At 37.3% G+C, this 17,746-nt stretch overlaps 1 protein-coding gene and 1 long non-coding RNA gene across 5 annotated transcripts in view; both read left to right on the forward strand.

Annotated features, from left to right (window-relative positions):
• The window catches only part of LOC127847260 (uncharacterized), a 43,372-nt gene extending 33,911 nt beyond the window's left edge, over positions 1–9,461 (forward strand). Inside the window, exons 3-4 of the mRNA XM_052379054.1 lie at positions 4,708–4,824; positions 6,555–9,461. Coding sequence (XP_052235014.1) covers positions 4,708–4,824; positions 6,555–8,056 — 1,619 coding nt within the window. The 3' untranslated portion in view covers positions 8,057–9,461. The remainder of the gene's footprint in view (positions 1–4,707; positions 4,825–6,554) is intronic.
• Positions 9,462–9,464: 3 nt separating this feature from the next.
• Positions 9,465–16,798, forward strand: LOC127847261 (uncharacterized). Of its 4 annotated transcripts, none has more exons than XR_008033884.1 (2): positions 9,465–15,446; positions 15,572–16,798. It is a non-coding gene; the product is annotated as an uncharacterized LOC127847261 (long non-coding RNA). The 4 variants fall into 4 exon arrangements; XR_008033881.1 differs by having other exon boundaries at positions 15,599–16,798; XR_008033882.1 differs by having other exon boundaries at positions 15,626–16,798.
• The last annotated feature ends 948 nt before the right edge of the window (positions 16,799–17,746 follow it).

Here is a 17,746-nt window from a genome sequence, read left to right on the forward strand (position 1 = left end):
GGAATAACACTTAACTCACATGCATTAAGTGCTCCCAGTACATACTGCACATGTTAATCTGGAATAACACTTAACTCACATGCATTAAGTGCTCCCAGTACAGACTGCACAGGTTAATCTGGGATAACACTTAACTCACATGCATTAAGTGCTCCCAGTACAGACTGCACAGGTTAATCTGGGATGACACTTAACTCACATGCATTAAGTGCTCCCAGTACAGACTACACATGTTAATCTGGGATAACACTTAACTCACATGCATTAAGTGCTCCCAGTACAGACTGCACAGGTTAATCTGGGATAACACTTAACTCACATGCATTAAGTGCTCCCAGTACAGACTGCACATGTTATCTTGGGTGACACTTAACTCACATGCATTAAGTGCTCCCAGTACAGACTGCACATGTTAATCTGGGATGACACTTAACTCACATGCATTAAGTGCTCCCAGTACAGACTGCACAGGTTAATCTGGGATAACACTTAACTCACATGCATTAAGTGCTCCCAGTACAGACTGCACAGGTTAATCTGGGATGACACTTAACTCACATGCATTAAATGCTCCCAGTACAGACTACACATGTTAATCTGGGATAACACTTAACTCACATGCATTAAGTGCTCCCAGTACAGACTGCACAGGTTAATCTGGGATAACACTTAACTCACATGCGTTAAGTGCTCCCAGTACAGACTGCACATGTTAATCTTGGGTGACACTTAACTCACATGCATTAAGTGCTCCCAGTACAGACTGCACATGTTAATCTGGGATGACACTTAACTCACATGCATTAAGTGCTCCCAGTACAGACTGCACAGGTTAATCTGGGATAACACTTAACTCGCATGCGTAAAGTGCTTCCAGTACAGACTGCACATGTTAATCTGGGATGACACTTAACTCACATGCATTAAGTGCTCCCAGTACAGACTGCACAGGTTAATCTGGGATGACACTTAACTCACATGCATTCAGTGCTCCTAGTACAGACTGCACATGTTAATCTGGGATAACACTTAACTCACATGCGTTAAGTGCTCCCAGTACAGACTGCACATGTTAATCTTGGGTGACACTTAACTCACATGCATTAAGTGCTCCCAGTACAGACTGCACATGTTAATCTGGGATGACACTTAACTCACATGCATTAAGTGCTCCCAGTACAGACTGCACAGGTTAATCTGGGATAACACTTAACTCGCATGCGTAAAGTGCTTCCAGTACAGACTGCACATGTTAATCTGGGATGACACTTAACTCACATGCATTAAGTGCTCCCAGTACAGACTGCACAGGTTAATCTGGGATGACACTTAACTCACATGCATTCAGTGCTCCTAGTACAGACTGCACATGTTAATCTGGGATAACACTTAACTCACATGCATTAAGTGCTCCCAGTACAGACTGCACAGGTTTATCTGGGATGACACTTAACTCACATGCATTAAGTGCTCCCAGTACAGACTGCACAGGTTAATCTGGGATGACACTTAACTCACATGCATTAAGTGCTCCCAGTACAGACTGCACAGGTTAATCTGGGATGACACTTAACTCACATGCATAAAATGCTCCCAGTACAGACTGCACAGGTTAATCTGGGATGACACTTAACTCACATGCATTAAGTGCTCCCAGTACAGACTGCACAGGTTAATGTGGGATAACACTTAACTCACATGCATTAAGTGCTCCCAGTACAGACTGCACAGGTTAATCTTGGATAACACTTAACTCACATGGATTAAGTGCTCCCAGTACAGACTGCACAGGTTAATCTGGGATGACACTTAACTCACATGCATTAAGTGCTCCCAGTACAGACTGCGCAGGTTAATCTGGGATAACACTTAACTCACATGCATTAAGTGCTCCCAGTACAGACTGCACAGGTTAATCTGGGATAACACTTAACTCACATGCATTAAGTGCTCCCAGTACAGACTGCACAGGTTAATCTGGGATAACACTTAACTCACATGCATAAAGTGCTCCCAGTACAGACTGCACAGGTTAATCTGGGATAACACTTAACTCGCATGCATAAAGTGCTTCCAGTACAGACTGCACATGTTAATCTGGGATGACACTTAACTCACATGCATTAAGTGCTCCCAGTACAGACTGCACAGGTTAATCTGGGATGACACTTAACTCACATGCATTAAGTGCTCCCAGTACAGACTGCACAGGTTAATCTGGGATAACACTTAACTCGCATGCATAAAGTGCTTCCAGTACAGACTGCACATGTTAATCTGGGATGACACTTAACTCACATGCATTAAGTGCTCCCAGTACAGACTGCACAGGTTAATCTGGGATGACACTTAACTCACATGCATTAAGTGCTCCTAGTACAGACTGCACATGTTAATCTGGGATAACACTTAACTCACATGCATTAAGTGCTCCCAGTACAGACTGCACAGGTTTATCTGGGATGACACTTAACTCACATGCATTAAGTGCTCCCAGTACAGACTGCACAGGTTAATCTGGGATGACACTTAACTCACATGCATTAAGTGCTCCCAGTACAGACTGCACAGGTTAATGTGGGATAACACTTAACTCACATGCATTAAGTGCTCCCAGTACAGACTGCACAGGTTAATCTGGGATGACACTTAACTCACATGCATAAAGTGCTCCCATTACAGACTGCACAGGTTAATCTGGGATGACACTTAACTCACATGCATTAAGTGCTCCCAGTACAGACTGCACAGGTTAATGTGGGATAACACTTAACTCACATGCATTAAGTGCTCCCAGTACAGACTGGACAGGTTAATCTGGGATAACACTTAACTCACATGGATTAAGTGCTCCCAGTACAGACTGCACAGGTTAATCTGGGATGACACTTAACTCACATGCATTAAGTGCTCCTAGTACAGACTGCACATGTTAATCTGGGATAACACTTAACTCACATGCATTAAGTGCTTCCAGTACAGACTGCACATGTTAATCTGGGATAACACTTAACTCACATGCATTAAGTGCTCCCAGTACAGACTGCACAGGTTAATCTGGGATGACACTTAACTCACATGCATTAAGTGCTCCCAGTACAGACTGCACAGGTAAATCTGGGATGACACTTAACTCACATGCATTAAGTGCTCTCTGAACAAGGCCCAAATGCATGTATTGCTCTTTAACCCTTTCCCACTTCGATACATATTTTGATGTTTTTGTAGTCCCTTAAAAAGTTAAATTAAATTAAATACCTTTCTTACAAGATTCAAGTTTTAAAGGCTTCATTTCCAACCCTTAGATACTGATGAGCAACAAACAGCACAAAACCTGAACAAACTGCGAGTTACTCGCAGGCTGTTCTGGTTTTGTGCTGTTTGCACATAGCCATTTTCACTTTGCCTCTGAGTGGGAAAGGGTTAAACTCCAATTAATTTGCCAGTTTACTACAACTTATAACAGTAACTGATTTTTATGCCCCCGAAGGAGGGCATATAGTGATCGGACCGTCTGTCTGTCTGTCTTTCCGTCTCACTTTGCGTTTAGGTTTCTCAAAATGCTCATAACTTCTATGTCCCTTGAGATATAACCTTTATATTTGCTATGCATGTGTATATGGACAAGGCCTTTCCATACACATACAAATTTTGACCCCTGTGACCTTGACCTTGAACTTAGGGTCCACATTTAGGTTTCAAAATCAGCATTTAGGTTTCGAAAATGCTCATAACTTCTATGTCCCTTGAGATATAACCTTCATATTTGGAATGCATGTGTTTATGGACAAGGCCTTTACATACGCTTTCACATTTTGACCCATTTGACCTTGACCTTGAACTTAGGGTCCGCATTTAGTTTTCAAAATCTGCATTTAGGTTTCGAAAAATGCTTATTACTTCTATGTCCCATGAGATATAACCTTCATATTTGGTATGCATGTGTATATGGCCAAGGCCTTTCCATACGTACACAAATTTTAACCTCTGTGACCTTCACCTTGAACTTAGGGTCTGCATTTAGGTTTAGAAATCTGCATTTAGGTTTCGAAAAATGCTCATAACTTTTATGTCCCTTGTGATATAACCTTCATATTTGGCATGCATGTGTTTATGTACAAGGCCTTTCTATATGCTTAAAAAGTTTGACCTCTGTGACCTTGACCTTGGTTTCAAAATCTGCATTCAAGTTTCATAAAATGCTCATAACTTCTATGTCCCTTGACATATAACCTTCATATTTGGCATGCATGTGTATATGGACAAGGCCTGTCCATAAGCACAACAATTTTAACCTTGCGACCTTGACCTTGAACTTAGGGTCCACGTTTAGGTTTCGAAATCTGCGTTTATGTTTCGAAAAATGCTCATAACTTCTATCAAAGCGTTTATATGGGGCATATGTCATCCTATGGTGACAACTCTTGTTGTTCCTACCAAAGGGTGAGTATTCTGGCATTGATTCCTAGACCTATTACAGATTTGAATGGTTTGTATGAAGGCTGACTGACTTTCACAAAGACTGATGCTGTGCTGGTATGGACTCTCGCTTGATCAGAACCAAAGTGAAAATGGTTATATTAAACCAGCATAAATCAAGCACAGCCGTCCTGTAAATCTTGAATAACTCAAGTCATACAATCTGACAGTCTGAGAGAAAGTTCATCACCTAGTAACATTATGATCATCAATATTCTTTTTTTTCAGAGCCGAAATGCAAGCGACAAAAGACGAAGTCAGTGAAGTTCAAAGGGGTGGATGTTTTCTACTTTCCCCGTACGCAGGGCTTCACATGTGTACCCAGTGAGGGTGGCTCCACTTTGGGTAAAAGCAGTGTTTTTTTTACCATTTTGGGAATGGGGCCGGGTCCCCTTGGATTGGGAAAATGTGCGGCGTTTTGACTAAAATTGGGAAGTTAGTGTTGTTGTTTTGCAAAAAAAAGCTTCTAAATTGAGAATACAGGAGTTTTCAGTATAATGTTTACTTATTTTTATTTATTCAATGGATGGGAGATGAACAAAATATTGAGATCTAAAAAAAACAAAAAACAAATGGAAAACTTCCATTGCGAATTTTTAGCTCCCACTTGGGAAAATATGTACTTTTTCCATTGGGAATTTGGCCGATTACCAGACCCGAGTTTGAATGAAAAAAAACAAACACTGGTAATACTATTGGATATATGATCCTTGCTCTGGAGAAAAGGTGATCAATGCATGTGCTAAAGTATTGTCCCAGATTAGCCTGTGCTTTTTATGTCCCCCAGTCTATACTGGGTGACATATTGTTTTTGCCCTGTCTGTTTGTTGGTTTGTTTGTTTTCATCCAACTTTAACATAGGCCATAACCTGTGCAATATTGAAGATAGCAACTTGATATTTGGCATGCATGTTCATCTCACGGAGCTGCACAGTTTGAGAGGTGAAATGTCAAGGTCATCATTCAAGGTCAAATATCCAGGGGGTGGGGGGACATAGTGTTTCACAAACCCACCTTGTTTTAGAAAGAAATACAGAAGGCCTGACAGACATTTATGTCCAGATTATCCAGGTTAGTTGAGATACCGCACAACAAGGGAAGTGCATCATACTGTGTACTTGGATTACACTTGACATATCTTGTTAAAGGGATATTTTCACGGTTTGGTAAATTGACAAAATTGAAAAAAGTTGTTTCAGATTCGCAAATTTTCGTTTTAGTTATGATATTTGTGAGGAAACAGTATTACTGAACATCTACCATAGTCCAATATAGCCATTATATGTATCTTTTGACGATTTGAAAACCTAAAAATCAATATAAAGCATTTAATGACAAACTTCAAAATATGCCAAAATCTGTGAAAAGGCCCCTTTAACCCTTTTCCCATCAGAAGCAAAGTGAAAATTGCTTTTGCAACCAGCATAAAACCAGAACAGCCTGCGAGTAACTCGCAGTCTGTTCAGGTTTTATGCTTTTTGCTGCTCATTAGTATCTAAGGGTTTGAAATGAAGCCTTTAAAACTTGGATATAGTAAGAGTTGTCTTTTATTAAATTTAACTTTCTAAGTAACGAAACATGCATCAAAATACGTATCTAAGGGGTAAAGGGAATGCAGTTGAGATGTATCACAAGCGTAAGGATTAGGGGTTATGCTTTACAAACTTCATGCCCAGTGTGTGTATTTGGTTTCACAGGGATGTTATATTTAAAACCGCCAACAGTAAAAAAACAATTCATACATTTAAAAGATGATGTTTTATCAACACCTTATTGAAATATTTTTCGTACTTTTATTAGAGAGATATAAAAACATATTTGTGTATTTGGTTGTTTGTGTTTCCCTTGATTTACTTGAAAATGATCTACACAAATAATTATGATTTTTTTGTCAGAATCAGAAATCCATGAATTAAAGGGTTTACTATCTTTTTTTTATCACAACATATATAAATGACATCACGATATGCCTCCAAATCAATGGCATTAAGGTCTCTATGCAACAGTGCTGAAATAAATATATCAACATCAATAATACATAAAACAGAGTAATGTTCAAACTTACTGTTTTCCAGGCATGGTAGAGAAGCATGTTTACAAACAGAACTTCACTCTGTCCGAGTATGCCCGCGAGCAGAGGAGAATTCACCGTGAAACGCTCGAACGACAGCGCGCCGAGGGTCACCTGATGGAAGGGCTGGAAGCGAGGCTGGCAGAACTGGAGGAGGAAAGTTGCCATAGCGACCAAGACAGCGACTGGGAGTTTGACGATCTGGATGATTACTACTTCCTTCAGCCGGTGTCGATTCGCCAGCGCAGGCTGATGTTGCGGCGCAACGGTGTCAAAAAGATCGACAATACAGAAAAAGACACTTGTAAGGAGATCCGACAATCTCGGGAACACTGTGGGTGTAGCTGCAAAGGCTACTGTGACCCGAAAACTTGTGAGTGTAGCCTGGCGGGGATCAAGTGTCAGGTGGATCGGATGTCGTTTCCGTGCGGTTGTACCAAAGATGGTTGTGCTAACCCGACGGGTCGGGTGGAGTTTAACCCCATGCGTGTGCGAACTCATTTCATACATACTGTAATGCGGTTGGAAATAGAATCAAAGAGTACCAAAGCAGATGACGGGAAGGTTTATAGTAATAAAGATGTTACGAATTTGAATTATTTTAACAGCAATGAACAAGGTTCGTGTAAAGACTGTCAAAACGCAGATTTTAGCAATGCTTTAATCCAAGAAATGGGTTTTTCATCTCTTAATAGGGAACAGAATCATAATTATGCCATAACCAATTCATTCTCGCAGTCTGCAGATGCTTTGTTCAAACATGCCCAACCATCACAGGGGTTCACAAACCTATCATCTCCGAACCCTATCTATAATGCGTCTGCACCAGAATTCTACACTGCCGAAAACACGACTAGCATGTACGATTTCACAATAATGAAAGAGGACCAGTCATCATACTCGGAAATGAGTGAGAGTTCCAACGAGGAACAGGCTGTCTTGGAATCACAGTACCTCCATAAACCTGCGATAAATGTTGGTTCGAATGTTCAAGAATTTTCAGCCACAGACAGTGTTGACGATAAAACCCTGCCAGTAGGTCATGGCATGGAATGTGTGTTCAAGCTGGAGCCTATTTCAAGCATTTTGGGAAGCGTCAACGAGGCATTCTCGTCCGTTTCTAACGACTGGGATCCAAAAAGCCCGCCTGTCACGTCCCTCCCTGCGTGCTGTTACACCACCATGAATAATACAACCTCTGACAAAATAGCGCAAACCTGCCCCGGTATTTCCTCCCATATGAAAAAGGACACGAACAGTAACACTGAAGTTAATGGTTTCATCACTTCGGCGAGCGAATCAGACAATTTGTCAGTAAGCAGTTTCTATGACTCTGATTCGTCGAACCATGCGTTGACGCCGTCGTGTTATGATGTGGACGAAAGGGAGAAGGCAACCAGTCGCACGATGGAACTTGCAGCACAGAAGGCGTGTGAAGAGATAGCCAATGCTTCAAATTTTGGAGAAATCATTAAAGAGTCTATTTTTGAAATTGTCTCTGCGTAGGATATTGTGATTAATGTTAACCAGGCCAGCCATATATTTTTATTGTGTATCAATTCACAGGAAATTTGACTTCTTTGTTAAAATATATCATTCGGCTACGCAGTGCACTAAGTTATCAACATACTTGCCATATTTAATGTGTTTAGATTTATTTGAAAATGTATAAGCTTCGAAAACATGTTTTTAAACTTTACAATTTCTTATATTAAGGATATTGTTTGTGTAGTTTTTAGATACTGACTGAGAGTAAAGGGAGCCAGAGTAAAATGAAGGGAGGAGGGGGGGGGGTCTTCCATTTGTATGCCCCACCCATTCAAAACATATGCCACCCATTTTGACCCTCTTTCATCCGTGAATCGCCATTTTTATTGGCCATTAATAATTTTAAAGAGTAAAATTTATTATTACTGGGTATTATTAGCATAACATTATTTTTTCATGAAGGATAATATCTCATGGAAAATAAGAATTTTCTTAGGAACAGTACAATTAAACCAGATAAAATGTACAAAGTTGTTTTTTTCATGAAAGTGGACAACCAGCACCTATTCAGGCCCCGTCCCTTCGGAATGTATTGAGCCTGACTTTCAGACTTAACACTTTCAGTGCGGGAACCGAATTTTAAAGGCCTTTGCAAACAGTTTGGATCCAGATGAGACGCCACAGAACGTGGCGTCTCATCAGGATCCAAACTGTTTGCTATTCTGATAGTATTCTTTGAAAAAAATCAAAGAAAATGCTATTTTTAGAATTTTAGCAGACGACATTTTTGCAGAAGACAAATTACCCAGCATGCAAAGGGTTAACCCTACTGAGTGGAAAACTATAAGGCATTATTTCTGATCTTACAGATTGTGAGTACTTTGTTAAAACCTAATGGCCTAGATTATTGTCCAGCTTACTTGTTTTGCAAAGCTGTTACCATAGAAACAACGTTCTACTAATCTGAATATGCATTTTATTTTAGATAAAACCAAGATATATTTTTTATCACCGTCTTGTATGTTTTGCAAGGTTTCATTGTTTTAACAGTTAAAACATAGAGATAAGATCATGTTAGAAATACATAATAAATACATACAAAGTACATATTATTTAAACATGTTTTTTTCAAATAATGCATGATCAAACTGGATTTATTTTTACAGATATATTTTCATGAACCATCTTACAGCATAATATGTTTTTTGAATAATGAACAAATAGGGCGTGCTTTTGTATGTGTTTAAGGAGCACACACTATTTTTGTCAAAAAGTAGAAAGTATTTTATAATTGTTTTACATTGAAAACCCAAGATATTCTTTCTTACTGTTGAATAGTTTTCAGTTTATTTTGTTTTCTATGTCGTTTGCATGTTGACATTTTTTTCTATAAATTTTAGCATGTCTTAAAAATTAATTATTAAAAATTAATTATTCAACATTGTAGTAAAAGGTCAAAATTTCAATATATATCATTCATATAATTGTACCTAATTAAAAACAATGATTTCCTTCAGTCGCTTCTAATTTGTTAGTTTAAATATTGTTCCTTGCATGTTTATTCTGTTGTTAATGATTATTTGTATAACAACAATTGTATAATTATATAATTGTATAAATTTTATTAGCTCACCTGAGCACAACGTGCTCATGGTGAGCTTTTGTGATCGCTTTTTGTCCGTCGTCCGTTGTGCGTTGTGAGGCGTCAACATTTGCCTTGTTAACTCTCTAGAGGCCACATTTATTGTCCAATCTTCATGAAATTTGGTCAGAACATTGGTTTCAATGATATCTTGGATGAGTTTGAAAATGGTTACATTTGCTTGAAAAACATGGCTGCCAAGGGGCGGGGCATTTTTCCTTATATGGCTATAGTAAAATCTTGTTAACACTCTAGAGGCCACATTTATTGTCTGATCTTCATAAAACTTGGTCAGAAGATTCATCCCAATAATATCTTGGACGAGTTCGAAAATGATGCCGGTTTGTTGAAAAACATGGCCGCCAGGGGAGGGGCATTTTTCCTTATATGGCTATAGTAAAACCTTGTTAACACTCTAGAGGCCACATTTATTTTCCGATCTTCATGAAACTTGCTAAGAAGATTTGTCCCACTGATATCTTGGATTAGTTCAAAAATGGTAACCTTTGCTTGAAAAACATGGCTGCCAAGGGGCGGGGCATATTTCCTTATATGGCTATAGTAAAATCTTGTTAACACTCTAGAGGCCACATTTATACTCCAATCTTTATGAAACTTGGTCAGAAGATTCATCCCAATAATATCTTGGACGAGTTCGAAAATGATGCCGGTTGGTTGAAAAACATGGCCGCCAGGGGGTGGGGCATTTTTCCTTATATGGCTATAGTAAAACCTTGTTAACACTCTAGAGGCCACATTTATTGTCCAATCTTGATGAAATGTGGTCAGAAGATTTGTCTTAATGATATCTTGGATGAGTTTGAAAATGGTTACATTTGTTTGAAAAACATGGCTGCCAAGGGGCGGGGGCATTTTTCCGTATATGGCTACACATGTATATAAGGCTATAGTAAAATCTTGTTAACACTCTAGAGGCCACATTTATAGTTCGATCTTATTTTCCGATCTTCATGAAACTTGCTAAGAAGATTTGTCCCACTGATATCTTGGATTAGTTAAAAAATGGTAACCTTTGCTTGAAAAACATGGCTGCCAAGGGGCGGGGCATATTTCCTTATATGGCTATAGTAAAATCTTGTTAACACTCTAGAGGCCACATTTATACTCCAATCTTTATGAAACTTGGTCAGAAGATTCATCCCAATAATATCTTGGACGAGTTCGAAAATGATGCCGGTTGGTTGAAAAACATGGCCGCCAGGGGGTGGGGCATTTTTCCTTATATGGCTATAGTAAAACCTTGTTAACACTCTAGAGGCCACATTTATTGTCCAATCTTGATGAAATGTGGTCAGAAGATTTGTCTTAATGATATTTTGGATGAGTTTGAAAATGGTTACATTTGTTTGAAAAACATGGCTGCCAAGGGGCGGGGCATTTTTCCGTATATGGCTATATAAGGCTATAGTAAAATCTTGTTAACACTCTAGAGGCCACATTTATAGTTCGATCTTCATGAAACTCAGTCAGAAGATTCATCCCAATAATATCTTGGATGAGTTCAAAAATGATGCATGTTTGTTGAAAAACATTGCCACCACGGGGCGGGGCTATTTTCCTTATATGGCTATAGTAAAACCTTGTTAACACTCTAGAGGTCACATTTATTTTCCGATCATCATGAAACTTGGTCAGAAGATTTGTCCCAATGATATCTTGGAGGAGTTTGAAAATGGTTTTTGTTGCTTTAAAAACATGGCCACCAGGGTTGGGGCATTTTTCCTTATATGGCTATACATGGCTACAGTAAAACCTTGTTTACACTCTAGAGTCCACATTTATAGTCCAATCTTCATGAAATTTGATCAGAAGATTGGTCTCAATGGTATCTTAGATGAGTTCAAAAATAATTATGTTTGCTTGAAAAAAATGGCTTCCAAGGGGCGGGGCATTTTTCCTAATATGACAATAGTAAAATCTTGTTAACACGCTTAGAGGCCACATTTACTGTCCGATCTTCATGAAACTTGGTCAGAAGATTCATCCCGATAATATCTTGGACGAGTTCAAAAATGATGCCAGGTTGGTTGAAAAACATGGCTGCCAGGGGGCGGGGCATTTTTCCTAATATGGTTATAGTAAAACCTTGTTAACACTCTAGAGGCCACATTTATTTTGCGATCTTCGTGAAACTTGGTCAGAAGATTTGTCCCAATAATATCTTGTTATCTCAGGTGAGCGACTTTGGGCCTTTCAGGCCCTCTTGTTTGGTGACTTTTCACACATTACACATTTGTGTTAAATTGTACATTTTGTAGAATCTCCTGGAAAGATCTGATAATTGTTACTGATCATGAAAATAATTACTTTGTTCTTTGCAGAGATTTTTTTTAATTTTGAGAATGTCTTGTTTTATATACATTTACACTCGACATTGTTGGCCTTGAGTGATGCCCATATATGGCCTTTAGTAATGCCCAAATATGGCCTTGAGTGATGCCCATATATGGCCTTGAGTGATGCCCATATATGGCCTTGAGTGATGCCCATATATGGCCTTGAGTGATGCCCATATATGGCCTTGAGTGATGCCCATATGTGGCCTTTAGTGATGCCCATATATGGCCTTTAGTTATGCCCATATATGGCCTTGAGTGATGCCCATATATGGCCTTGAGTGATGCCCATAAATGGTCTTTAGTGATGCCCATATATGGCATTTAGTGATGCCCATATTAATCTTTTCCAGATTAACAATTATGTGCGTTAAACTTTAATTGCAATAGTATTGATTTCGTTAGTTTAAAGACTAACCTTATTCCACTAAGAAAATGCATTTTCTATGACCTTAAAACATTAAAGTAAGAAGTTTTGCATGTTGTGTGAACTTTTTTACAAAATTGTCAGCAAACAAGCCAGAGTGTACAACTTTGTTGTAGATGTTGAACAAACATGATCTAAGTCATTGGACTTGTTTTACAATCATTTGTTATTTTGTCACTGATGTACAAGATTGTTGATAGATGTTTATTTATATTTTATTGTTTTATATAGTGTTGTCAGTCAGTGTTGTATTGGTATTTTCTATCATTCAAACATTGAATGGTTTGTAAGAAAAAAATTAGCATCCCAGATGTTATTATTTTTGGCGTCTTTTTTATTACAAACTTCCTAAATAGTAAATAAGTTTATAAATGTTTCTAAGGGCAGCACTTGACTGTTTTATTTGTATAATTAACCTATTGCGTGTTTAAGTTTGAAACTTTTGTGAAAATTACTCCTTTATACTAGTAACTCTTAATTTATAATCTGATCTTTTTCAAGCAAAGCCATGTTTGATTCAACCAATCAGAAAGCAGATCTTAAACAGAAGTTAGATTCGTACTCAGTTAACTTAAAGAAAGTGGATACCGATATTTGTCAATGACCTTTTTTTCATTTTTGATGCATTTTTTGTCCCCAGAATAGTGAGTGCAACATAAATCGCGTTAAGACTAATTCTGTTTGCGACATTTGTGAAAAATATTCGACAAAATTGCAATTTCACAGCATTCAATATCAATACATTTGTATCAATGCATTTGTATCAATGCATTTGTTTGTCTGTACTTTAAACCAATTTTCAATCCAATCCCGTTTATGGCAGTAATCTCATTCATCCACATAGATGGCATTTAATTATTAATTTAATCATTTATTTACTTGGATGTTTGTGCGCGCAAAATGCTGTTTTGCATTTTTTGCAAGCAGTTTTTAAAATGTCTGTCTTTTTGATGATCATTGTCTGCTCTTGTTACACTATTTTTCTCAAGAAGGTCCCCAGGTGCGACCATGTAGTATCTGTTTTTTCATTACTTTTTGCCATTAATTTAGTTTGGTTTGTTACAGCTTTGTTTATTGTGTTTATGTCGAACATAAGGAAAAGTATAATAATTTATCTAGAATTGAAATTATTTTGTTTCCGTTTGAAAAATTACATACATTTCATACAGGGACAATTTTGATAAATAATAATTATCAATCATTGATTGAGGTTGTTGCAAGTCTATATGAATTGCAAAGTCATATACAAAACAAGGCTATTTTCAAGCAATATGGTCCCCTACCGGCTCCAAAATTTGTCAGAAATTCAACCATTTTCAGATTTTTTATATATTTTGGTTGCCATAGCAACCATAGCAACCACAATTTTTGACGTAGGAACAAAATGAAATGACGTGCATAATGTCAATATTGCCATTATCCACGTTTCAAGTTTCATGAAAAAATATTAAGAACGGACAGACACACAGAGCGCAAACCATATGTGCCCTCCGGTGAAACCGGTAGGGGACGATCATGCATTATGTGCTTTCTGGTTTCATGGAAAAAGTTGTTATTTTAGATTGAGATTGTAAGTTTGAGCTGTTAATTTCTGTACATACATTTAAAACTTACATTTTCTGTTCAACATTTTTATTTTTACAGTGATACAGTCTGTGTTCCAACCTTTTGCATTTGGTTGACTAAAGCAGGTGCTTAAATGTTTTTTAAATTAGTTTGTTGTATAAGAAATAGAGGAATGTTTATTTTGTTTATGTACTTGTTTGCAATTTTTTAAAACTTAATGAATAAGACATCTTAAGTTGAAAACTTAATGAATAAGACATCTTAAGTAGAATGGAAATATTTATGTAAGCATAGAATGGTAAAAATTTGGCAGTGCCGAGAAAAAGTGGTTAAATGCTTTTGTGAAAAGTGTGGCCCCAGAATAGCCTGTGCTGTCCGCATAGGCTAATAAGGGATGACAGTTTCCGCCTAAACTTGATTTGTGCTAAGAAAATACTTCTGTGAACGAAAAATACCATAAAAGCAGAAAGTGTCGTCCCTGATTAGCCTGTGCAGATTGCACAGGCTTATGTGGGACAACACTTTACACACACGCATTAAACCCCCTTTTCACAGAGCACTGCTCATGTGCTTTCCATTTGAAGTCATGTTTGACATGCAATATAAAATTACCTTGCAGAGGCCAAAAACTTTGATTCAAGTATTGTGAAAATGTTATTTAGTTTAAATCAAGCAATAGTTCTACCATTCAACCATTAATGTTACTGGCATTTTGTAGTGCAGATTTGATGCTTTTGCTTGTTAAGAAATGTTTTCAGTATAATATTTTCATTTTTCTTAAACTACAGAATTATATGTATTTGTTTCTAATACATACACACTTGTATATTAGGAGGTATGGTTGTGAAATTATGTTCAACACTTTCAATGTTTTCAACTCAAATTATGTTTGTATTTGAGTCAAATATTGTTAACGACTGCATGTGTAATTCATTTTGTAAATCGGATCATTGCATAATTTGTACAGGTAGAACTATATTAATAACCTGTTTATTGAAATTATAACTGTTTTGGTATTTTTAGTATGTTTAGCTCGAACAAACTTACTTTTGCCATGTACTTAATCAAAAGTAAAACATGGGAATACTATTTTGATAAAAAATCATTGTTCATGACAGTTATAATATAAGCCATACCGTGAGGACACTGGGTTTAACCCTTTCTCACTCAGAAGCAAAGTGAAAATGGCTATGTGCAAACAGCATAAAACCAGAACAGTCTGCTAGTAACTCGCAGTCTGTTCAGGTTTTATGCTGTTTGCTGCTCATCAGTATCTAAGGGTTGAAACTGAAACCTTTAAAACTTGGATCTAGTAAGAAAGGCCTTTAATAAAATTTAACTTTCTGAGGTACTACAAATGTGTAAAAATACGTATCTAAGTGGTGAAGGGTTAGATACGTATCTAAGTGGTGAAGGGTTAGATACGTATCTAAGTGGTACTGTATACGTATCTAAGTGGTACTGTATACGTATCTAAGTGGTGAAAGGTTAGATACGTATCTAAGTGGTGAAAGGTTAGATACGTATCTAAGTGGTGAAAGGTTAGATACGTATCTAAGTGGTGAAAGGTTAGATATGTATCTAAGTGGTGAAAGGTTAGATACGTATCTAAGTGGTGAAAGGTTAGATACGTATCTAAGTGGTGAAGGGTTAGATACGTATCTAAGTGGTGAAGGGTTCAATACGTATCTAAGTGGTGAAGGGTTAATGCATGTGCATAAAGTATCATCACAGATAATTAGGGACAGCACTTTCTGATTTTATGGATGTTTTCGTTTTAAGTATGTATGTGCTGAACAAAAATCCAGTTTAGGCAGCAAGTGCCGTCCCTGATTAGCCTATGCGGAATGCACAGGCTAATCTGAGACAACACTCTATGCACATGCATTAACTCTTTCAGTGCGGGAACCGAATTTTGAAGGCCTTTGCAAACAGTTTGGATCCAGATGAGACGCCACAGAACGTGGCGTCTCATCTGGATCCAACTGTTTGCTATTCTGATAGTATTCTTTAAAAAAAAAATCGAAGAAAATGCTAATTTTAGAAATTCAGCAGACGACATTTTAGCAGATGACAAATTTCCCAGCATGCAAAGGGTTAAGCTCTATTCCTCAGAGTACGGCTCATATTCTTGTTACATATATTTGTTGTAGCTGTGACATTTGCAATTTTTGTTGATAGATTTGTTTTTAAGGGACTATTTTCAGTCTTGTTTATAGCATACAATTATTATTGTATCGTCCAACCAAAGTGTAATGCCTTTGATATACTGTGTAATGTTTCACTCTTTCTCTACTTTGAGCTTTAATTTAGTTTTCAATTATATAACTTATGCATATATATTATTGAATTTTTTGTAGTATGAACAAAAGAAAAAAGAATATAATTGTACCGACATTCTGTTACGGGTATTCACATTTCTACGTGAAGATACGTTTTTCTATAAATGCATTGACTTGCATTTGGTATTGAAGTCTTTACCTGATTTTTCTTAGTTTAGATTCTGCCAGTGCACAAATGATAACATTTGGTTTTTACATCAAAATATGGAACAAAACAGAGTCACTGATTATCAAGCGGATCTATAATTGTTAAGAAGGGTGAATGCAAGTTCTTTACGCTTCTCACAGCGGTGCTGTTTTTTTGTTCTGAACCGTTTTCTTTGTGAAACATTATACGGTATGTGCGATACCATTACCAGCCGTAGTAAGCCTAGATAGATTTGTATTGTACACAAAACATGGTGCAATAAAACAATTGAAAATTGACTGATTGTGTGCTCCTCACTTTACTGATTTTTACACTTGTATACACAAGTAAGCCAGATTTACATTGAAAAGAGGTATACGTATATCCCATTATATCCTTTTATATTTTCTTGTATATTATGACCTGTCAAAGGCAGAGGAATATAATTTTGTCGTTGCTAGTCAGTCAGTCGGTCTGTCACAAACTTTTCAAAGTTATATCTAAGATCTATGATTTCAACATGAAATCTCATGGGTGTTCAGATATCAATGAGGAAGGTAGTACCATGCACATGAACCATAACCATGCACTTTCTTAAATAATAGTTATTGCCCTTTGTTGTTGTTTTATGATGAACATTTCAGGGCTATATCTCCGATACTTTACAAGCTTCCTACATAAAACTTCATGGGTGTAAAGATATAAATGAGGAGAAGTGCCATGCAAAAGAACCATAGGCATACAATTTCTTAAACAACAGTGTTTTCCCTTTGTTAATTTTGCATAAGTTGACTACTTGTGGCTGTATTTCAGATATGATACAAGATTTCACTATGAAACTGAATGGGTATATAATTGCGAATGAGGAGAACTTTAGAACTGTACCACCAATCATACATCTGAAGTAGTACTGTACCAGTTATCATACATGTGAAGTCATGTTTTTGCAGTTATCATACATGTGAAGTAGTACTGTACCAGCTATCATACATGTGAAGTAGAACTGTACCAGATATCATACATGTGAAGTAGTACTGTACCAGCTATCATACATGTGAAGAAGTACTGTACCAGCTATCATACATGTGAAGTAGTACTGTACCAGTTATCATACATGTTAAGTCATGTTTTTGCAGCTATCATACATGTGAAGTAGTACTGTATCAGCTATCATACATGTGAAGTAGAACTCTACCAGCTATCATACATGTGAAGTAGTACTGTACCAGTTATCATACATGTGAAGT

The sequence above is a fragment of the Dreissena polymorpha genome, chromosome 10, assembly GCF_020536995.1.
Source record: "Dreissena polymorpha isolate Duluth1 chromosome 10, UMN_Dpol_1.0, whole genome shotgun sequence".
Classification (NCBI taxonomy): domain Eukaryota; kingdom Metazoa; phylum Mollusca; class Bivalvia; order Myida; family Dreissenidae; genus Dreissena; species Dreissena polymorpha.